The sequence below is a fragment of the Maniola jurtina genome, chromosome 15 (genome assembly GCF_905333055.1).
Source record: "Maniola jurtina chromosome 15, ilManJurt1.1, whole genome shotgun sequence".
NCBI lineage: Eukaryota > Metazoa > Arthropoda > Insecta > Lepidoptera > Nymphalidae > Maniola > Maniola jurtina.
The window spans coordinates 5,655,707-5,680,040 of record NC_060043.1 but is presented as its reverse complement, the minus strand read 5'-3'; the positions used below and the strand labels follow the sequence as shown (position 1 = coordinate 5,680,040).

The following is a 24,334-nucleotide window of genomic DNA, read 5'->3' as shown; positions in this document are numbered from 1 at the left end:
GGGCCCATTGCATTTGCAAGGAATGCGTATTGCCACTGGATAACGTACTTATAGGTACTTGCCTGGATAGATAGATATATAATTTATATAGGTAGCTACGTTTTGGTGCAAATACAAATAGAGGGCAGACTCCAAACCGGATCAGAGTGGAGCGGGCGGCACGTAATTTCCGCCAAATCGGGTAGACGGCATCATGAACTAAGCCCCGATCCCACCTCAATTTGTTACATGTGACGAGGCAGATTTACTGGATTTATATTAATAACCTGTCTAGACATTTTCACTACAATTTATTTAAAATAAACATTTTGAAATTGCAAAGTCTATAAAATTTTAAACCACATGCCTAATACTTAAACGTAGTTACAGTACTAATATAAATGTGTAGGTGTGATGTATAAGTTAAGTAGGTATATGAAAACCCGAACGCACAAGCCTCCGAACCCCCTAATTAGGAGGCCGGCGTAATAGGCAATTTTTTCTCAAAGTGTGAAATCTGCTATTCCGCAGTTCCATTTATTACCTTAAGTTGTGTATGTTAGTAGTTATGGAGATTTCGAATGGCGAACTTTTTTAACGTATTTCCACTGTTCGAAAAACATTTTCTAATTTTTGTTCAGAGTTCTTAATGGAAATTAAGACAAGAAATATGGGACTTAGGATTGAGACATGCGAAACGTCTAAAGTAGATACCTACTTAAAGTAAAGTAGGTAACTAACTATTTAGATTAATAAATTTTCTGTCCATGTTCATCAGGTTAAATCAAGATCGCAATTTTAATTTTAGAGTAAACCAGACAGCCACTTAGCATCAGACATTGTCATTGGAAGAGTTAAATCAGCAGAAACTAGAATTAGATCAAAGTTATTTTATGTAATGATTTCGAATAAATATACTCTAAAATGCTAGTACCCAGAGCCGTATAAAGCTAAAAAGTTTTACTAATTTGACGTTAAAAGTTTAATGACAGCTGTCAATTCTGACAAATGCAAAGTGAGTGTTGCAATCATAGACATACAATTTTCGCTTGTTGCAATCAATTCGTGGTCTGTCTCTGTGGTTGCAATTGCTTGCAAAAGGTACCTACCTATCTACCGTAGCAAAGTGCAAAATAAACAAAAACAACTGAAAATAATAATTGTATTATTTGATATTTCTGAAGATTCATGCATAATATTGTCCAGCAATCTAAAGTCACGCAAAAGATATTTTGCAAACATCTTTTGCAGTGTAAAAACGCAAACAAAAATTAAAGAACACTTTATTGTTTGTCTAAAATGCTGTCAGCCCTGATAAAGGAACATCAAACTAAACAAGCTGCCAAAAGAGTTGTACAAGGTAAATAACACTTTACTATTCATGTTAATTTTACAGTTCCTGAGTAGGCACTTGTTGTACCTATACCCATAGGGGAATTATTACTTCCTAATTCCTAATCCGTGCCCATCTCAAAGAGTATGTCATCAATACCCACCCCATATCCTATCCTGTCCTGTGAAGTTGTCAAACATCCCAATTTGTGCATTGATAGCAGAACAAGAAGTCTAACCCGGAGTTGCAACAGCAATTTGCATACTGTATTACACAAGCTTAGTCGAAATCTGTTCCTGACAATACACAGTAATATGCCTCATGTTTACATAGGGGCTGATAATCGTTTTGCACACATTGTAACAGATTTAGGGGTTTTGGTCGCTATAATGATTAAATATCTCCGTAGAAGCTTAAGTACCCTTTGCACACTCTGATATAATCAAGTAATGATACATACTACACTTGTACCTTAAATACTGATACTTGTTTTGCAGAACAAAAACGCAAAGAATGTATTGTAGCTGCAAATGATTTGACTCAAGCACTAGTAGATCATTTAAATGTTGGGTAAGCTTGTATAATATTATAAACATTACACCACTAAAGTTCTGAGAAGTTTTCTGATTATTTTTTACTAGAAGATGCCCATGACTTAGTCTTTGTGGTTTAGGTTTTCGAAAATCCTGTGGAAACTCCTTGAATTTCCTAGATAAAAACTAACCAAGGTATGTCTCCAAAATGAAAGCTATAACTGTACTAAGTGGATAATGCTCAACTCGGTCCATGTGAATTTTGGTTTTTAATAACCCCATGGAAACTTCTATTTTCTGAGACCAAAAGTAGCCTTTGCCCTTCCCTGTGATGCAAACTATCTTTATACCAAATTTTGTCTGGTTTTAAAACAGCTAATGGGCCGTGAAAATGGGCAACCAGACACACTTTTGCAAATTTTATAGTATTAACTTGCCATGGATTTTTTTCTTGAAATATACAATTAATGAGATTTTCTTGTGGGAACAAATAATTGATGGGATGATTCTTTCATTATTACAGAGTGGCTCAGGCTTATTTGAACCAAAAAAAATTGGATGCTGAAGCAAAATTACTTCACCAAGGAGCTATAAACTTTTCCAAGCAAACACAACAATGGTTGGCACTAGTGGAAAATTTCAGCAGTGCATTAAAAGAAATAGGTGATGTTGAGAACTGGGCCAGGAGTATTGAGAATGATATGAAAATTATCACAGACACTTTAGAAAGAGCATATGAAACTACACAAGAAAGCCCAGCTAGTACTAGTCAATAAGGTAATTGGTAATAGGTGTAATTTAATTAATCATCTGTTTCTATAAGCTATCAGTTATCAAATAAATCCGTATAAATTAATATCATTTCAATTATTTCAAGTCCTGAAACTCTACTAGAAAATAGAAACATACAATAAGTACAAGAATTTCATAATTACTAACATTCTCTAAGCGCGCCCCATCTTAGGCTGCATCATCACTTGCTAGCAGATCTGATTGCAGCCAAACGCTAGTCTATTATATAAATAAATAAACATTATTTTTTACATATACAATCAAATGAGAACTCTGAACTTGTTCTATGGTGATTTATATATATTTATACGTGCATTTGTTCGTCAATTAACCTTTTGCTTCGTGCACTGCACTCTAGAGCTGTAGCGAACCGTATGTATTCGTTACTGAGTAACGGGTGCGCCATCTAGTACCGAGTACCGAAACGTTACTCACAAATGCATCGTTACTCGCATTTTGCGTCGTATGGCCGTTCCTATACCGTTTCGGTTCACGCAAGTACCGTAGATGCGTGCATTGAAATGTTTGTTGACCGTATGTTTTACGCGCAGGCGCGCTCTTTCGGTGAATTTAAAAACGTACGTTACAAAGACCGATGTTTGTTTAGTTTATTGTTGAAATTTTAAAAACGAGTGATTCTGTTAAGATATCGTTCAAATAATCATATGAGCTTAATATGAGGTAGTTATTTCGAAATTACAGACAGACACTCCAATTTTATTTATTAGTATAGATATTTAACATAAGCTCAAGCTCAAGGTAATTTTTTAAATATTTTAGTAGATTCCGTCAACAGTTCACTTGTAGTTCTACACTTATTAAATCATACTAAATTGAGAATAACATGAACACACGTCTGGTTCAAAATACGGAAAAGTGAGAAATTGCACCTTACCAGCTTTGTATGTAATGTAGACATAAGTATGTTTTCTACAAATTACGAATGTTGCGACGCGGACGCCGCGACATCATACTGTCGTACGCAATACGACTCGATTCGTTCATCTTACGTGGTATCAAAAGTAACGAGTAACGATACGATACGATAGTAACGAGTACCAATTGTTATAGTAACGAATGCATACGGGTACGCTCGTTTTCGTTACTTTTACACCTCTACTGCACTCCCTATAAAAAATGGTCAAGTGCGAGTTGGACTCGCACAGAAAGGCGTACCATCGTACAAGAAATAATATAATTAAGTATAGTAGTAGAGTCCCGTTGGCACCCTTTGGGTACGGAACCCTAAAAAATCACCACCTCTAGGTGCTGGTTTTAGGGTTCCCCCTACTTTCCTGCCATTGGTCTCGAATGAAACGGGTAACATTGTTACAGTAGCGAGTAACATCGATATAGTAGGTACCTATAAGAGAAAGCTTAAAATTATTTACTGTATATTATGTACTAGTTTTTGCAGGTGTAATTTTATGTATCATAAATTGATATGATGTTTTTATGCCATTATTTCGTTTGTGGCATCACCAGCGTCTCGATTTACAATGTTTAACATATTAACAATGTTACCCGTGGCAACTACATATTATTTTGTTCTAAATCAAGTCTCTATTACAAACAATAGACAAAATAATATGATCGTCACTGTCACTGTCACATTCACATTTCAAGATTATTCGCAATTATTAGTCTGTGGTGTGGTCAAGTTTGCGGCAGTTTGCGGGTAGAGGAGTGTGGTGCTAATTTTGAAAATTACAAATTATTTATTTAATTAAATTGTAGTTTATCATAATAATTACATCAAGTACTGTACTCATATTTTACCAAGAGCACTAAGCTTAAATAGCCGGTAAGTTCTTAACTTACGTACTTATTAGGTTATAATAATATTATCTATGTAAGACCTACTCATATAATATGAGATGATAGCCTAGTCACTAGTGGTTAAGACTTGGGAGCTTAGGGTTCGATCCCGGTCACGCACCTCTATCTGCGTAATTTAAGAATATCATTAATTGATTTAACAGTGAAAGAAAACATTGCAAGGAAACTTGCATGCCTAAAAGTTTTCCTTATTGTTCTCAAAGGTGTACAGATGTATGAAGTCCACCAATCTGTACTTAACCAGCTTGCTGGACTGTGGCCTATATCCTTCTCACTCTGAGGGTACCTACCTATGCTTAGTAGAGGTTGAATGATAATGATGATGATTCATTTTGAAATAATTAAGTACTTAAATATGTGTAATTTCACCAGGTAAAAAATGTCTACAGACTCCACGCCCAAAGTTCTTTCCATTCAAAGCCATGTCGTCCATGGATATGTAGGCAACAAGAGCGCTGTTTTTCCTCTTCAAGTAAGTACTTTTATTAATAAAATATATAAACATTTGCTAAGAGCTAAAACACCCACCTTTTCTTGAGAAAACCCCAAAAAGTGCCAACTGGGACCTATTACTAAGCCTCCCAGTACTTCTGTCTGTCTGTCAGTAGACTGTATGTCATGAACTTTCATGAAATTTCACAGAGTGTATTTCTATTGTCACTATAACAACAAAAAACTAAGATGGTGAACTAAAAAAAATATATTGAATAAGTATTATAAAGTATGATGGTATTTTTAGCATTAGAAATTTTACAGTGGTTATAACAAATATCAGCTTTTGGGACCTAATAATTGTGGTCCCTTAAATATTGTTATAACACATTTTTACAGCTACTACTTAAATACAAATTGCAGGTTTTAGGTTTTGAAGTGGATGCCATCAACACTGTACAGTTTTCAACACACACAGCTTATAAGCATATCAAAGGACCACTTCTCAGAAATGAAGACCTTGAGGAACTCATCGAAGGGTTGAGATTAAATGAAGTTGACTATTATACCCATTTTTTGACTGGATATTCAAGATCTCCTGATTCTTTGAAACAAATTGCTCAAATTATCACAAAATTGAGACAGAAAAACCCCAATCTGATTTATGGTAAGCCCCTAAATTACTATTTTTAATGATTTGACCTCTGTGTAGTACTACATAAATAGTGGTGGTAGAAGTTAGTATGTCAGTTCAAAACTTCGAACTGATAACTTTACAAAGTTATGCATGTTTTATTTAAATTATTAATAGTGAAAGCAAACATCGTGAGAAATCTGCAAGCCTGAGAGTTGTCTATAAAGATCTCAAAGGTGTGTGTAGTCTACCAATACACACTTAGATTGAAATCTATAGAGTGCACTTTGATTTTGCTTAAACTTAAGTTTAGTTCAAATGAGACAGATTTATGTCAGCAGTAAACACTGTCTCTTTTTAACTGTGTCTTAACCTGAGCATAGTCAAAGTGCGCTCTATAGATCTACATATTATATAAAAGGAAAAGCTGGCTGACTGACTGATCTGTCTCAATATAGCTCAAGATAGCTTGAACTACTGGACGGATTGGGCTGAAATAGTCCATGCAGACGAAGTCGTGGGCATAAGCTAGTTAATCAATAAGCAATTCCATCCTAAGCCCTTGCAACACTTACTTTTCATATTCATTGCAAGTGTATATGATATTTTATAGGGAAGTAAAAACAATTTTAAAATGACAGCAATGGTTTATTACTTTAGCTAAGCATATTTATTATTTCCTTGTTAGCTCTTGCTTATTCAAGTATATCTTGTGATAAAATTACCTTGCCACCACAAATACACAAATAAACAAGGTCAATTAACTAAGCATTATTGTATCAGCCTTGACAGCAACTTACAAACTAATCATGTTTTGTTGTCAGTTTCTAATTAGATATTTCATTGTAATTCTAAAACTGTGTAAGTACTTATAATATAAGAAACTCAACCCTAGTTAAGTATTAAATAACAATTTGTAAAAAATAACCTATGTCACTCGCCATGTCTTCAAATATTTCCATGCAAAAAAACCGGCCAAGTGCGAGTCAGACTCGCGCGCTGAGTGTTCCGTTTTCGGGTATTTTTTTAAATATTTTGCATCATAACTCAAAAACTATTGTGCTTAAAAATAAATAAAAATCAGTTTTAGAATGTATAGGTAAAGCCCTTTCATATGATACCCCACTTGGTATAGTTATCTTACTTTGAAAATTGAAACACATTTTAATTATTTTTTTGTGATGTAACCACAAATTCTCGGTTTTCGGATTTATTCCTTTACTTGTGCTATAAGACCTACCTACCTACCTGCCAAATTTCATAATTAGTATAACGAAGTGATCCTATAAGGGTTCCGTTTTTCCTTTGAGGTACGGAACCCTAAAAATAACGCTGATAAATTGCTCCGTTGCAGCGTGATTGAAGGAAAAACCAACAAACACACACACTTTCGCATAATAATATGGGTATTGATATAATATGAGACATCTAATTACACAGGAAATAAGTAAAATGTACTGCAAGTTTTAGGTATCAGCTAGATTTACTTCTAAATAATAAATAATAATTAATGTGCAATCAATAGCATATCAAGGTAAAAGAAGTTTTAACTACTACCTATAGCCATACATATTCTAGAATTTTGTACCTATTCTGCGAAAGAGCAGCTGGCAGTTAATGAATAGAATCAATTTTATGTGAAACTCTATGTAACTGACACAATCTTATCTTAATTCTTAACGCCAAGATAGTATTGTTTGGACCATAAACTATTCAAACAGCATAAAGTTAATGAAATTGTATTATTATTCCTTTTTAAGGTTCTTATTTGTATTTCATCTATACATATTACATATAATTACCTAATAGCTACATAATTTCTCATTATTATTATTTATAAGTTGTTGATAAATATACTCAAGGTCCAGTGTGATAAAACTTAGCTGTACAATTTATTGTATCTTGTCTGAATATTCATAAATATCATTCACAACTTTTAACAGGCATTATAGTTTTGACCTTAATATTGAGTAGTTGAGACCCTAATATCTACTCAGGTGCCTATAATGTTGATAACATGAAAATATTTCGTCATTTACCTACTTCGATCAAAATTCAAATAATATTAAAAAATCTTTTTCAAACAAGTGATATGGTCGTCTCATCGCCAGCCCACTTATATAAAACCACTTGAAAGAGTAACTTGTAAAACCACTTGTAAAAGTTTGTTTGAATAAAAACTAATTAATCCATACTAAAATCCTAAAATCTGTCTATCTGCTAGCTTCACTGCTCATCTGTTCAACCGATTTTAATGGGTACAAAGATAGCTTGCATCCCAAGGACAAACATAGGCGGAAAATCAAAGAGTTCCCACACCCAGTTGATTTTTAAGGAACATAAATCCACCTGGACCAAGTCGCAGGCATCATTTATATGCTACAGAGATAGCTTGCATCCTGGAGACGTAGTAGGCTCCTTTTTATCCCCGAAACCCAAAGAATTCTCACAGAGTTTGAAAAACTTAAGTCCACGCGGGCATTATCGGGTACAAATATGCTATTATAACGTAGGTAATGTTTAATTAAAAGATTTTTATTTATAAAGAATTAAATGAAAATTTATTTATTGTTAATTTATAAAAACATTAAAAAACTTATGTCCTTACTTATGTTACTTGGATATAAAATCAAATTTTTTTAATAAATAAATTATCTTATTTCCCTATTACAGTGTGTGATCCAGTTATGGGTGATAACGGTAAAATGTATGTACCAGAGGATATCTTACCGGTATACAGAGATATAGTAGTACCCCTCGCAGACATATTAACACCCAACCAGTTTGAAGCTGAACTGATGACCGGGCTTAAGATGAAGGATTTGGATGGGGCTCTTAAAGTCATAGATGCATTGCACGATAAAGGAGTCAAGATAGTGGTCCTGAGCAGTACAGATTTGGGAGATGGGGAGAATATTATTGGCATCGCCAGTAATAAAGGTACAGTAATAATGCTATTCGGTCTGCTTAGTTTATTATTGACTTGCAAATACGAATTTGAAGGTTTACACGAGTGTGATGTTTTGTCGACGCACTTTGTGCGTGTCTTTTATTAAAAATCGGCCAAGTGCGCGTCGGACTCACGTACGAAGGGTTCCGTATCATTATATGTTCACATTTTTGAGAATATCTCTAAAGAAATTAGTTGATGATTAATTTTAGATTTTTAACCAATAGGTACTTAAAATAAAATTTTTGGTGATAAGTATTAAAATGATTAACATATAAAAATGTATTTTCAGAATCCTGTTACAAGATTGAAATGACGAAACTGAATGCAAATTTCACGGGCACTGGAGATCTTTTTGCGGCCCTCTTTCTGGCGTGGTTCCACAAAACTAATAACAATTTGAAATTAACCCTTGAAAAAACAATAGCAACTCTGCAACACATTGTTAAAGACACTTATGAAAAAGCTAGAGGTTTGTTACTTTTTTTTTTCTCTCATAGATTAGATATTCTCTAACAGTATAATTAAATAGATATTAAAAGTAGAAGGGAAAACTGATGCCGGAAGGACGTTCCATTTTCTAGCGGTTCGGATTAGAAACGAGGAAGCAAATCGCTTCGTACGTGTCCGAGGAATTAATCGCGTAGATAAAGTTTAAAAACAGTTTTGAAATCGCAAGTCCAGCGTACTTATACTAGTACTGATAGATCAGTGGTAAACAACATCTAAAAGAAATACGTTTGTAATTTCAGCCATTCACACTACTGGAAAAATCCCGCCAGCCCTTATCGAACTAAGACTAATCCAGAACAAATCCACTATAGAGGACCCTAAAATCACTGTCGAGTCTATAAAAATAAAGGGATAAATAGATAAAGTAGGTAAGTTAAATGTTTTAAGACAATAAAATATATGAATTTTGTTATTTCGTTATTATCTACAAATTTTATTCGATATAAGTAATATATTATTATGTAGATATTATGGACTAGGGATACTTACATTAAATTATTCAACCTCGTTATCTCATCGCGTTCTCAGATGTCAATACAGACGATTAATAAGGGATAAGATTGCACACCTATGAACTTTAGGCAATTTTATTATGACAAGATACAGAAATATGAAAATGGATGTAAATAAATATTATATAAGTAGGTAGGAGATTACAAAAAGACAATTTTGTTATTCATATACAAAAATATTGACGAATTTATACTTTTTAAAATTCTACTACAAGTTAGCTCTTGACTGCTATCTCACCTGATGGTAAGTGATGATGCAGTCTAAGATGAAAGCGGACTAACTTGGGAGGGGTATGGCAGTTTCATTAAATTCACAACCCTGAATATTTTAACTAGTAGACCAAAGAAAAATAACTGACGCAACACAGTAAGTAAACCTGCAGATGGGCAGCACAGAGATTTATCAAATGTTTTTATTCCAAAACACCACAAATACCAAGTTGTGCAATATTGTCCCCTATTCCGTTCATCAATGCGACAAGATAACAGACTACATAATATTATTATTATTTTATACTCTGTTTTATATTGACCGCACACCTCAGGTATATTTTGAAAAAGAAAATGAAATTCAAATGCCAAATAATATTAGGTCAGGGTCAAATCTATCGGAAAATCACTAAAAGGTTTCGTCTAATACTTAAATGATGATGCCCGCAACTTCGATCGCGCGATTTAGGTTTCTAAAATTGGAACTGTTTAATTTTCTGTTATAACAATAGCCTTTGGCCAATCAATCAATCAATTTATTGGTTTGGTTTATATACATTGGTCTTAATCTAAGGTACAGCCAAATCTCCGAGATGCAAGGTATCTCTGTTCAAAAATCTATTAAAATTGGTTTAGTGGTAAAAAGGTAACAGACAGACACACTTTCGCGTTTATGAGTACGAATTGTAGCGGAATTATGCGCATGATTTTTTGCTGGATTTATGCCTGGTTCTATGCAAATGAAGGTAGATAAGGTTTCGGTTACTGAACTACTATTATTTTTTTATATCAGCCCGTTAGATGAGCAATCAGCTTATTTATAAAAGTTCTATTTACGAGTAAGATACTCCTCAATAATATTATAATTTCATTTTTCAACGCATTTGATGTGAACGCAAGCTATTTCTTAAATGACTATTGTATGGTATAATGGATGAATAATAACAATACTAATCTTGGCCTTAGATGGACAATATTTGGGTGTTGTGTTGGGTGTCTGTATTGAAGCATTTAAAAATACCAAACCCAGACTTTCGTAGTGTAAGCAAGATGTTCTTAAATATTAAGACTTCTAATGGTCACTTAAATTTTGAGGAATTGTACCATAAAACTTTAAGAGTTCAGTAATATAGTTTAGTTTACATACTTGGTTAAGTTTTGTTGTTTTTTTAAATTTAATCAGAGCGATTTGGCATTTCGGCATAGTACGGCATTCTGCGTACCGGTTTCGTCTTTTGGTATTTTAGGCTTTTGTCGTTGTGCGTCTTAACGTAATGAAAACATAACAAAAGTGCTTAGATACTAGATACTTAGATACAGTTACTGAATAGTTAATTAGGCCAATTTTTATAACAGTTGAATCGATACAAGCTAAGTATTGTGTATAGTATACTTAGTTGTTATAGGTACTTAATGGAGTCCTTATTGTATTTTATCATGAAAAGAGACTGTCTTATTACAAGAACTTAGGCACAGTTAAAACAGACACTAAACCTGTCAATGCCAATTTGTTGATCCGAAAATAAAAATAAATAAATAAATGCCCTATAACTCACGAGTTTAACGTTAGTTTAAACCGCGCCTAAAGTTTTTGTAGTTCGACCCTTATTTTTAACCTTCTTTATAGCCATAGAGCCCGTGGTAAATTTTTAGATGTGTAAAAGCTGAAAACTAGTACATTAGTTTAACAACTTGGTAGTTAACAGACAAAGGAACGTACACACAAACATTTTTTTTATGAAAATCATGGCGCCGGTGTCATCGGTTCAGTTGATGATGATTGTGCAAATAACATGGCAGGCAATTGTGGCTAATTCTATTGTACACAGTCCATAAGCTAGATCTATCAATTTAGTTAGTTTAAAGACTGTATACAACAGAATGAGCCAGATAAATTGAATGTAATTTGAAGTGTAAATTGAAGTACCCGTATGATATTTGAAAAGAAATTGCTTCATTTATAATGCCTCTTACATCATGCTACGTCGAGGATGCCATGCCGTGACCAGGATTGGCAATGGTTTAAACAAATGTTTAAAAAAAGTGTTTTAAACACTTTTTAATAATTAAAAAAAAACAGTTATAAGCATGTTTTTATACTGTTTTAAACAGAATGTTTTGTTTAAGAAACGTTCTTTTCTATTCTATTCATAACACGGTGGCAGCGTACACGCAGTGGCTATGTATCCTTGCCTTATAGCAAAACTTTACAAACTTTCAGCATTTATTAAGCACCTAATCAAAATTTACTACGGACTCTGGGTATTATGTAGTTTAAGTTATATTATCTTAGTTATATGCAACAGACCAACAAATGTCTTCCAATAAATAACAGAATAATGATAGTCTGTGATATTTAAATATTGTTATATTTGAATTGTTATAATTTAATGTGATTTATTTTTAATTTGGACACCAAATTATTTTATATAGTTAGATTAGTTTTAAGCTTCACTGCAATAAACATATTTTATTCAATGTGCAATGTTTCTTTTATTTTTTAGGAAAACTAATTATCCTTTATCATCACACAATATCAATCGTTTCAGTCCGTTTTAGGTCGCATTCCGTCGATCTATGCACAAGATAATATTATTACTAATGTACTATGTATGTTTAGTAGTATGTGTGGCTCTATGGTCAAATTATCTTTTATACCAACATCAAATAAAGAAAACACTCAGTTTAGAAGAAAAGTAGTGTAGGTAACCATAATATCAGACCTGAGGCACAGTTTACGATAGTCAAGGAATTTACGTCGAGGCTTCGATGTCACTGACAGGCGTCAAAATAGTGACCAAATGATACTATAGTATGCGACAGGTTGAGATGGCAATCGGGGTATGACGTAGGGGGACGCCCCGCACACCCGTAGCGGGTTTGCGAGTGAAGGTGTGCGCCCCGCACACATATTGTGTATGTTCATTTCAGTGGGAAGATATTATGTCCGTACTACATCGCTGCCACTCGCTTCTTCTGAATCAACCGCACCGTAGGTAGGCATTCAATAAAACAAATAAAGATAACACAAAAAATTTATTCATGCCACAAAAATTTGAAGAAAATAAATAATATTAACTTTCTAATTTTGTATTTGAACTCTAGATTTGTAAAGGTAAATAGAAGAAAGCATCAAAATGAACAGAATTATATGGAACACCCAGAATATCGAATTGTAGTACCTCAACACGACAGACGTGTTCTTAATCACGAAACAGGGGGTCAGGTATAGAAGACAGAACAGCCGCATTATTGAAAACCCTATGTCCCATGGCAGCTTCATCTGAAAAAAAAAGCATGGAAATTAATCTTTGCTAAAACCTAACCAATGGCGCCTCTGGCCTTCTTAGCACGACTGCCAAGAAATATTTCTTACTAAAACTAAACATTGAATAATAAGAAATATAAAAAAAAAAAACAAAATTTAAAATACCCCCAACACAAAAACCTCTATAAGTAAACTAGAAAAGAGCTGATAATTTTCAAACGGCTGAACCGGTTTTCTTTTGATTATAGCTAAGAACGCTCTCAATTAAGCCATCTTTCAAACAAAAAAAAAACTAAATTAAAATCGGTTCATTAATTTAGGAGCTACGATGCCACAGAGGGATACACAGATACACACGTCAAACTTATAACACCTCTCTTTTTGGGTCGGGGGTTATAAAAAAAGTCGTGTTATCGACATGGTAGTTGTATTAGCTTTTAAAATTTGTTTTTTAACGCAACCTATTAAGGTTCAATTTTTAATGGAAGTGTTAAGTAAGATTAAGTTTTCTCTTCTGCCCACCGTTCCAGTTCCCACCAACTGCCAACTTTTTAAAAATTATTTTGAACTTATACTTACTGAACCAGACGTATCATACAGAGCGGCGTATTCGGCCTCGAGATGCACGTAGACCCACAGCGTGCAACCAATAATAAAACGAGGCAACGTAGGACCCACCCATATCGTCCACGCCAGCAGAGAAAATGCACTTCTGGGAATTAGAGAAAATTATTTTTTTATATAAAAAATAGCGAGCAAACGAGCAGGCGGCTCACCTCGTGTCAAGTGATTACCGCAGCCCATGAACATTTGCAACACCAAAGGTATACCGCCGATGCGTTGCCGGCCTTTCAGGAATTTGTTAGGCGGCCGCCCCTTGAATAAACCCCATGTTGTAATCTACTTAGGTTGTCACCAAGCCTTTGTATTGTGGTTAAAAGCAAATTCACAAGCGTATCATCTAACATCAAGTGATTTCACCACCAGAGGAATCGCCATTACGTTCCGATAATATTACCCGCTCTTTAATTTACAAACCAGCCTACCCATACTTACCTCACTTCCTTATTAGACTTCAAAGAGGCTTTCTGCGCATACGCCCAGAACCAGTAGCGAGTTGGCATGTCCCAGCCGCGCATGGTGTCTCTCATTTTGGGCCCCATCACCACCGCTTCATTGTCAAAACATTTTATCATGGAGAAATTGTATTCCTCCTCTAACGCCACATCCGTTGAACCGGATCTGTATTACAAAACTGAAAGTTATACTTGGCGTACAAAAAAGCTCTGACTTTAAACCTGTGCAGTGGGTGATTTATCAATTTGATGGTCCGAACTGCCAATTGAAGCGCAACGATGAGGGTGTCTACGCTGCCACGCGATTGGCTCGACATTCTTTTCGTTTTTCACACGATATGCAAGAACCTATACGCAATATCGCCTCCGCTCTCAAAGCTCTTTGACTTGATTTATTTACCAAGGTAAACGCGCTATACTACAAGAGAAATGGTTTTTCCAAATGGACTCGTACATATCAAAATTTGCGGAAGCGAGAGAACTTAAACCTCCATCTTTTTGGCTATGTGTGTACCTAATCATCAATTCGACCACGTTCCAATTTCCTATCGATGCCAAATTCTCTGATAAGTAGATTGTTTTAAAATGATTTTTCTTGGATGATTTTTTTTATTTTTTTCATAATTTCAACAAAAAGTATGGCGTCTCTCCCACTTTTACTACCTATATATTGGTATCCCAGTCTAATCGACTGTTCTGTATTCTTCAGACTTCAAGTGTACGAGGCAGCACCTCGTAAGCCTGGAGAAGCCTATGCCTACGTGTATAAGTTGCTAACGCTATACCTGGTCAATGGAAGATACATTTTGTTGACGCACCAAGATCCATGTAGGCATGGAACTTGGTGCGTCAGAAAGGAGGGATGAAGTCAAGTAAACTTACGCCACCGCGAGCAAACTCAGTCTAGTAGAAGGTCCGAAACCCGGAATAGGATGACATTTCGCCGGGTACACCCCAAAGCCTGTCTCCGTGAACACACTGGTGCACAGCATCATGACTGCCTGGTGGTGGAGGAAGTACATCGTGAGGTGTGGCACGTTGTACAAGTAACGTACTTCCCCACTGTATACCTTGTAGAAAACGTCGTTAAAGTACAACTGCAAATGAATCATTATCATTTAAATTATACAGCCCGGCTAGCACGGGCAGCAGATAAAAATTATATCCCCCGTTTATATCCACTGATGTCATAGAAATAAGTGGATATAATCGGGGATATAATTTTTATCTACTGCCCATGCTAGCCGGGCAGGTAAGCACGTACGATGCACTTCAATTTGATGGGAGATTTATGCGCAACGCACACCTGCAGAGAGGAATGGAGCAGACACTGCGTCTTTTATTTATAGGTAAGTACTTATCCTACGTCCCGCCCGCACTGGCTTCACTCCATTCCATGGGTCGGATTATATACTACTTTTTTGACAACGAAACCATTATTTTCTACAGGGGCCATTTTGTTGACTGTTGACAGTTTTATCAACTGTAAATTATTGTCTTGGATTTTCTAAGCCCTGTTTCCGCAGCTTATAATAGGATCTATAATTATTGGGTAGGTCTTATAGTTGCTCGCACCTATCATCCTAAAAATCATTAGACCTATGAGAGAGTATAGATAGGTACGGAAGAAAAAAAAGAGACCTACGTCTTGCGAATATTTCACAGTTAAAATCCAACATCCGAGTGCACATATTAATGCCTTTTTTAATTTCTGTTCGGTGATAATTTGGCAATCACCCAGTTCACCAAAGGGTGCGTTGAAATGGTCGTCAAATATTTTCCATCTGTAATATGGACCTAAAAATAGTTTTCATAAACACTTTAAGGTAGGTACACCAAACAGGTTCAAAACCTAACCTGCCAATTAGTGGTAACTATCATCATCATCATTCGATCGCCGCCGGCCCACTACTGAGTACGGGTCTCCTCTTAGAATTAGATGTCCACCACGTTGGAAAAATGCGGATTGCAGGCAAGCAGGTTTCTTCGCGGTGTTTTCCTTTACTATTTTAATGCTTAAAACGTATGGTATAATTCCGAAAAGTTAAAGGTCGAACCAGGATCGAACTGACCACCAGTAAAGATTCTACGTCTTCACCACTAAGCTATTAATTTCTTAGTAACTATATCTACTGGCGTATAATAATTAGATAAATAACATCATGCAGGCCAGGTACCTATCATGCACCTGGTATGCAGACATCAGTAGTTACTAGTTAGGTATGTCATAATTTACCTCTATGAAGGCCAATGAAGAAATAAGCGTACGACATAATATCCATAGCAGTTGGTTCCGGCGTAATGGAGTCAGTATTTTTGGAAACGCCGACAGCCTTTCCGTCGCTCGTTACTTGAACCGCGCACATTTCGAACGCCAGTCCAACCAGTTTCAAAGCTAGGGTTTGGTGCAACCATATCACGTAAATGTTCGTTACGTTTAAATGCATATACCACAGATACATCCATGTAAATACCAAGCTGATTTGGTTCATGTAGCTGAAAGGTTAATATAGAGGTATTTTCATACCCACTTACCTACTGCTGTCTTAGCATTTTTTCGGCGCAACCGATGCAGCTGAGCTAATATGCGCATTTTAAGTACCTACCTCTACATACATATTATATGTGCACCTTTTGCTATGGAAACCACCGCCATTTTTATAGAAATGAATTTTAAGAGCTTACAAGTAGGTACTGAGTCAAGTTCATATATACTGAGTTCTATGTAAATATATGGTTCTATGTAAAAAATCTTATAGGCTTAGTCCAACTACAGGTCACCTTGAGGTCCAGGGTAATAGGTAGGTACTATAACTAACCGTCTATCACAGCATTTAATGATGATGATGTTTCCCCAAACCATCATAATCGAGTGGAACACATGAGTTCCACATATAAGACAAACCAATAACAATCCAAGGCCGGTTCCATAGTTGCGTTTCATCTCAATGTCTGTTATCTTCTTGTAAAAACTACCAAGCGATATGCACACGAGCAACGAGGCGTAATATAAAATACCAGAAACAGGCATTATTGGGATTTTCTTAGACCACAATTATGAAAATATCAGTTGTATTTATATGTAAACCATAATTTATATGTTGTAACTTGTAAAACATGCTTTTTGCCGTAACAATTTATTTTGAGTTTATTCAGGGAAAATTATAAAAATAAGAAAATCATGGAAGAAAATATAAAGCATTTTTAAGCCTACCGGTTTGTTTAATTTGTGACCCGTCTATCAATTAACTGTCAATTTCAAAATAGGATCCCTCTCCATGCTCGCCGTTATAGTCCGGTCAACATTTAAAATAACAAAAATTCCCACAGAGCCAAATATTGGTATCATGTATAACGTGACTCTTAGAATCGCGATATCTCAGGAATGGTAACTCTTAGGGGAAAAAATTATGAAAACCATTTTTGTAGAGAGTTTTAAGATCTCCAACTTTGGTCTGAATTTTTTTTTTATAAAACTTACAAATTTTGACCTTTGACCCCGAATAACTTTTGTAGCACACAGGACCGATGGGGATTTTTAACGCTTTACATTATTTGTAATGGTAAGCCCCAGCTCTCCACCAATATTTGGCTCTGTGAGTGTGTTATTTGACCACTAGTTTTATGTCTAAACTGTGACTATTATGTGACCCTAGGATTTGCTAAATAAAAGTCATCATGATTAAATAAACAATTTACTACACATAATGTAGGTTCACAATAAAAATATTTTCTAAAAAGAGGTATGTACGATAACACATTGTCTGATACAGATCTAGCTGTTGCTATTGTTCTATAACCGGCTACCTAGTAACAAAATAATTTTAGCAAAATATCATTAGACGCAATGCAGACGCTAGCGCAAAGGAAAGTTACGGAAAAAATATAAACTTAAATGCATTTTTACACCATTTAATACTAATTTGGCATATCGGAATGTTTCCAACTCCCCTATTCGCCCATTATAATTGAATAAAGGCGCAAACACATTACCGACTGAGTCGTGAATGTGCCGAGTTCCTAACACGACAATATGTTTGACACTAGGTAAGTAGTCTTTTGTGGTTGTAGCGCTCTGGTACGCTGACGTAAGTCTTCGATAGCGCGTGCGCTCCGATTGGTCAATTGTCGTGCTAGATTGCGTGCCGACACATCACAACACAGTCGGCAATTTCATTTTTAATCTGTTTTCAATTTTTTTATCTACGTTTTGCAAACGGGGTGGTACCTATTGCAGCTAGACCCCTATGCTAATTACTATTGTGAGCGATAAGTTAGAGACTTCACTTTTTTTTAACTAGCTGACTTAGCTACAGGCTCCAGCCATTTGAGCTGATAGCTCATTTTGCCATTATTGTTCTTAAACAATCCAAAACAAAAATTATGAAAAAAAAAACAGTAGGTACTCAGAAGAGAAGCAAAAAAAAACTATTTTAATTTCCTAATGTGTCTCTAAAAGCCTCATAAATGTGTATTTATGCATTTTTAAATCAATTTTCATTTTATCACATATGACAATGATTTCATCAATCAACCTAACCTACATAATACTGTTCAAGCTGAAATATCTATTATAATTTTTTTATAACAGGTTTATTCAATCATCCAGTTGTGTAAATTCAATTGACTAGCATCTAATTCATATTATATTAAGATTAAAATATAGTATTTAATATTTTATTTATTACGAAAATGACAAGCTATAAATTAATAATAAATACAAAAAATTACATAAAAAATAAATCTTATTTAGAATAAGTATTTTACGTATTTTATGGCATAGTTGTAGTTTTTTTATACATAGCAAGAAAACATTAAAACTTATAGCAAGAGTTAAAATAAATACGATTAATATAACCATATTCAAATGTATGAGTAAACAGGCATGATTTGAGATCTTCTAACTTCACTCACTAAATGTAATATTGTTGTAACATAAAGATGTGTCCACTAGCAATAAAACGGAGTTAACTAGCTGTTATTTTCATGGCAATATCTATTTCTGCAAGTTTTAATTATTAACACAGTGCAAGTGACTTGTCAGAGCCAGCAAGTTTTATTACTAGTGAACACTTGGCCTAACAAAGGTGCGAGGGAAGCAGCAGATGTCAAAGTAGGCCTGTTAACATTTAAATAGGAAATAATGACGTTATAATGTAAAACAATTATGACCCTTGTATGTAACGTAACTTAAAAACTATAGTCTCTTGTAAAAATGTACAGCTTCTTTATACCTACTTTCTGTCACATTTGACGTGTATAAGGTAAGTAATGTGTGTATAAGCAATGTACAAATTTTTATTAGTGAGAGTCTGGTGTAGAGTTGTGAAGCAATTCAGTTGAATGTGTTTTGTTAGACTGACCATGATCGGAAAATATCTCCTATATGCCAGTTTGGATTGATATTTATATTGTTAGAAAATATAAAATACATAAATAAAGTAGATTTAAAAAAAAAATTGTCCAGTAACATATTTTTTGTGATGCTGCAATATATTTACATTAGAACTAAAACTAAATCTACAGCTTTCGATAAGGATAAAATTATTTGTTCGAAACAATTCTTTTTTAATAAACATCTAACAGAGATAAAAATTTATATACTATATAAACAGAATCTCCAATGAAACATACAAGTAATTATTAATTTATCGTTATCAGTTATTTAATATAGGCAGAACGAAATATCTGTTGGCATTACAATATGTACCTACTTTATTAGCTAATAGGATGTTTACATTTCCTTATGTTACATCTTCTATTAATATATTATGTACAAGTAAAATTTTATTGCATCAATTTATTCTACAATATTAACTAAGGCCGCGATTACACCTGTAAGTTTTACTCACGTAATAAGCTTACTAAGATAAATGACACTTATGAGTGTTTACATTATTAAATTCGTCGTAAGTTAATCATGTAAAATACTTACGTGAGTGAAACTTACGGGTGCAATTGCGGCCTAATAACTATTATTTTAAAAGAATCCTATCCACATACTTTCACTTACATATTAGTTCATTGTTGAATGTTTAACTGATGGTACAATAACGGTATCTGAAACATATTTGCAATAATAGCTTGTTCACACTGCATGGTGTCGATTTAAAATTGGTGTTTCTCCAAAATATCTTCTTTTCGAAAATGTTACAAAATAAACTGAACTTTACCTCCACTATTTATTGTACAAATTGTTTCACATAATGCAAATGCACGTGTCAATACAGGCAAAGTTTTTTTGACGTGACGTCTTATAATTCGATAGAGCCGGCTGCACGCACGAAAAAACATGACTCATGCGGCGTTACCTCGCTCTGAGGCGTTCAATGTAAGGTTTGAAGTGCAAGCAAGTGCGCGGAACGAGCGACAAAGAAGCACAATCGGCCTTTGTTGTCACGTTCAACTATCGTCAGTAAACAGACTTTACAGAGAACCAATTTTTTTATTGAATTTGTTCCTCACAAATATGTAGGCACATTACGCAACGCAGAGAAAGTTCAGCCTCCTTGCAACATTTTAGAAATTACGCGTCTCGCCGCTTCAACTCTGCCGCAATGTGTCTTGAGCCTTATGCATTTAAAGCTGCCCGAGCACAGCATCGATATCTTTTTTAAATTATGTGAAAATGGCAATTATCTGTGTAACATCAATCAGCATTACAATCAATGAAATTATGGCAACATCAATGTCATTTCATAAGGGAATCATACTCTTTACTGCCTGTATCATCATACTTGGTACCGTCCTTCATGGCACGCGGGATCATAAACTGCAGTCATTAGGGTTGCGTATATTCCTTCAAATGAGTCATCGATAAATATAATGAATGTGTATACATATTGCAGTACCATCATTTGTGTTTGTACTTACTTTTAGCATGGATGCGTTCTTAATAAATAATATTATAAGCATTGGTTGGTAATGTGCCAACTGTCAACCTTTTCGTATAAAATTAAAGATGATCCCGGGGATCCCTAGAAATTGCAAGACATGATTCACAAACAGAGAAAAATATTAAAATTTAAGTTAGTTAGTTTAATTTTTTGCGTACAAAAGGATCGATAAGAAAGTTGCGCATAACTACGCCCGCCATACGACCCGTAAGTGCAGGGAACTGCACTACTTCGTTCCCAAGTTTTATGACTCCGCGTGCGATACGACAGGGCTTTGTATAGAACATCCCTACTTCTGACTCGTATAATAAATAATAATTTAAGTAATTTTACTTGGCTAATTTATTGTATAAATAAACAATAAAATCTATACCTATGAGACTGATATAATTGAATCCCGCTTCACCGAAAGCGATCCAAAACGAAGACCTTACAGTAAAGAATAAATAACTAAATCTGCATCAGACATTTACATATTTTCAAATAAAATTGCATTGTTACAAAACATACAAATCTGTCTGTATATAAGTCAATGTCAACATTGTGTGAGAACAAAATTACAATAAAATTCATAAACACTATATATTATTTAATTACCGTTATAATAATTTCATTCACAACTATTGTTATTATACCACACCTAAGGTAGTTAGAAAAGTATTGCCTCTATGTATCATATTATGAAAGGAGATTTTTCAATAATCCTACTTACATTTTTCTATATGAATAAATAACAAACTTATTGCATATTATGCAACAGTAGATATGAAAACAAATTAAACTTTAAGTACCTTGTAATAAATAACGTAATTGCAATATCGAATTAACTACAGAATATGCAAGAGAAACTCATTAAACTGCAGAGAGCTAGCAGAGATAACACAAAATGTAACATTATTATACATATTGTGCAATAGATTGAGACATAACTGAAGTGCTTGAAACCTCTAGTTACAATACTTTAAATAGATTAATTTGTTCAAGCATCTAAAATTACACGAGTTATTTCAATTTTTGAATTATTCAAGACTCTCTAATGTTTACCATTAATCAATGACGAGTAGTCAAAATGCGATTTTAGTACTTTTATCTATTGCACAAACACAGACATAAATAGATAATCTCTATAACTACTAGATTTATATGTCATTAATTATTTTTACATAGTTTAAATACAACATCCAGAATGTTACATTAATAATTACAAAATTTAATCGGTGCAAACGATTACAAAAGTTATCCACAATAAAGTCACTGTAAAGGATTTTTTTTTTTATTTATACATTGTTTACCTCATTAAATTTATCCACCTCATTAATTCGTACAACAATAAAAATGCGAACAATATTTATTTAGTAATAATTGGCAGTCCTAATAGTCGCTATAGTCCATACTAACGAGCGACGGCGTCGAGAACACGGATCGTAGACCGCGTTTCACTACGTCAGAACAGAATAGTTCCGCTCGAGGCCATCCGCTCGTTCCTCTAAGAGCATACATCTATTAAAAGGGAATACCTGAACGACTAATCCTCCAGCGATTACTTGAAACTACACTACCGGTCACTCGTGATTCGCGACACATTATATCGTCATTCAGGTCGAACGGGCCGCTCTGAGACCTTTATATACCTATGAGAAACACGTGAACTTATTGCCCTTTCAAATGTTTACAAACTTTGTTACCTCCTGCTAACTTCATTTATTCTCTTTACTAACATTTGTTTACAATGTACCCTAAATTGAGTGTATTTAGGTTTACTCATTCAACGATACCGCACAGCACGAAACATGTTTTGCAGATAACTTTTTAGCAATGTTGTTGATGTCGCTATGTTGTTACAAGTATTTTACAATACAGTGGTTGTAGGAAACAAGTATGAACTTGCTGACGACTCACGACACCGATACCACAATAACAACAAGCCGCAACTACCGTGTGGCTGCAGAATCGTAACTTGTGGAAAAACGTACGAATGTCACGCCATGTGCAGTATGTCGTAACCGTTAATCTTGTGCGATGGATCTTGCAAAAACGGCCTATGTGGGAGGTATCAAACACCAAGTGACGTGCGTCACATGCTGTGATCTACAGCGTAAGTTAAGTTAGCGGGAGGTATCATACGAGTGAGCCCAGTTGGGTTCTGAGCATCACTGGTCACTTCACTTGATGAGCTGTAATCTACGGCCTAAATGAAGTTAGCGGAAGGTATCAAGCCGATTGAGCACAGTAATTTTCAGAGTACGCACGCTGTGCTCGTCACTTCACTTGATGGACTGTGACCTATGGCGTAAGTCAATTTAACGGGAGGTATCAAGCCAAGTGAGCAGTTAGGTTCGAAGCACACGCGCTGTGCATGCCACTCGTCACTCACTCGATGAGCTGTGATCTACGGCCTAAGTCAAGCCGAGTGAGCACGGACACTGCACGTCACTTCACTTGATGATTTACGCGACGTACGCAGAACAGGAGAATGTCTTGGTATCAAGCACTGTAACAAGGTAACGTCGACAGTCAGGTTCCGAGCACGCGTGTTACACGTCACTGGTCACTTCACTTAATGAGCTTGATCTACGGCCTAAATCAAGTCAGCGGCAGGTATCAAGCCTAGTGAGCACAGTTGGGTGCGGAGCACGCGTCACTTCACTTGATGAGTTGCGCGGCGCTCTTGGAGCGGCGGAACATCTTCGCGCCCTTGTTGGGCGCGGGAAGCTCGTGCTAGTTGCTTCCGTTGGGCGCGCGCGCCAGCGCCGGCGAGGCGGCGGGCGGCGGGCGCGCGGGCCCCAGCGCCTCCTTGGAGCCGTCCGTGCCGTAGATCTTGCCCGCCTTCTTCGCCATGGACGCGAGAAGTTCCTGGGAGCATTTGTGGGCCGATCGCAATGATAGCGCCCACTCTTTCAGTCCGATCTCATCCTGGAAATTATTATACTATTATGCATACTTATAATAATATTATAAATGCGAGTGTGTTTGTCTGTCTGTTAGCTTTCACGGTCCACCTAGTTGACCAATTTTGACGAAATTTGGTACAAGGATACTTGCATCCTGGGGATGGGTATATGCTACTTTTACTACCCGGAAAATCAAAGAGTTTCCATGGGATTCTTAAAACAAGCCAAAACCTAAATATACATGGACCAAGTTGAGGGGAAATTGGTACAGAGATAGCTTGCATCCTGGGATAGGTTGCAAGTTCGCACGGTATTTAAAGAAAAACATACCACGCGAACGTAGTCGCGGGCATCATCTAGTTATTAATAAATGCATGACATTTCATCAATTTTCTTTCATTTCATTAAACACTTCCTGTGATTTGCAGTTACTTTATTTTTTGGTAGTTAAATTAGTCATGTACAAAAGTAAATAC

General features: G+C 35.3%; 4 protein-coding genes across 7 annotated transcripts in view; 2 read left to right on the top strand and 2 right to left on the bottom strand.

Annotated features, from left to right (window-relative positions):
- The first annotated feature begins 1,057 nt into the window (after positions 1-1,057).
- Positions 1,058-24,317, top strand: LOC123872819 (biogenesis of lysosome-related organelles complex 1 subunit 1). 2 transcript variants are annotated; one of them, XM_045917365.1, is made up of 5 exons: positions 1,058-1,339; positions 1,810-1,882; positions 2,369-2,636; positions 7,853-7,857; positions 24,301-24,317. In XM_045917365.1, exons 1-3 carry the CDS (start codon positions 1,279-1,281, stop codon positions 2,619-2,621), a joined length of 387 nt encoding a protein of 128 aa, XP_045773321.1. In that variant the 5' UTR covers positions 1,058-1,278; the 3' UTR covers positions 2,622-2,636; positions 7,853-7,857; positions 24,301-24,317. The 2 variants fall into 2 exon arrangements, with proteins under 2 accessions (XP_045773321.1, XP_045773320.1); XM_045917364.1 differs by lacking the exons at positions 7,853-7,857; positions 24,301-24,317 and having other exon boundaries at positions 2,369-2,701.
- LOC123872818 (pyridoxal kinase) lies at positions 4,297-9,799 on the top strand. Its single transcript, XM_045917363.1, has 6 exons — positions 4,297-4,441; positions 4,849-4,948; positions 5,332-5,575; positions 8,216-8,482; positions 8,785-8,964; positions 9,245-9,799. Exons 2-6 carry the CDS (start codon positions 4,856-4,858, stop codon positions 9,358-9,360), a joined length of 900 nt encoding a protein of 299 aa, XP_045773319.1. The 5' UTR covers positions 4,297-4,441; positions 4,849-4,855; the 3' UTR covers positions 9,361-9,799.
- On the bottom strand, positions 12,749-17,299 carry LOC123872816 (lysophospholipid acyltransferase 7-like). Its single transcript, XM_045917361.1, has 7 exons — positions 16,891-17,299; positions 16,308-16,567; positions 15,717-15,868; positions 14,954-15,168; positions 14,052-14,237; positions 13,575-13,707; positions 12,749-13,010 (listed from the first exon to the last, which is right to left on the bottom strand). Exons 1-7 carry the CDS (start codon positions 17,100-17,102, stop codon positions 12,810-12,812), a joined length of 1,359 nt encoding a protein of 452 aa, XP_045773317.1. The 5' UTR covers positions 17,103-17,299; the 3' UTR covers positions 12,749-12,809.
- The window catches only part of LOC123872815 (G protein-coupled receptor kinase 1), a 50,791-nt gene continuing 44,207 nt past the window's right edge, over positions 17,751-24,334 (bottom strand). For all 3 annotated transcript variants that reach the window (XM_045917358.1, XM_045917359.1, XM_045917360.1), the window contains exon 16: positions 17,751-23,880. In XM_045917358.1, the coding sequence (XP_045773314.1) occupies positions 23,686-23,880 (195 nt within the window). In that variant the 3' untranslated portion in view covers positions 17,751-23,685. The remainder of the gene's footprint in view (positions 23,881-24,334) is intronic.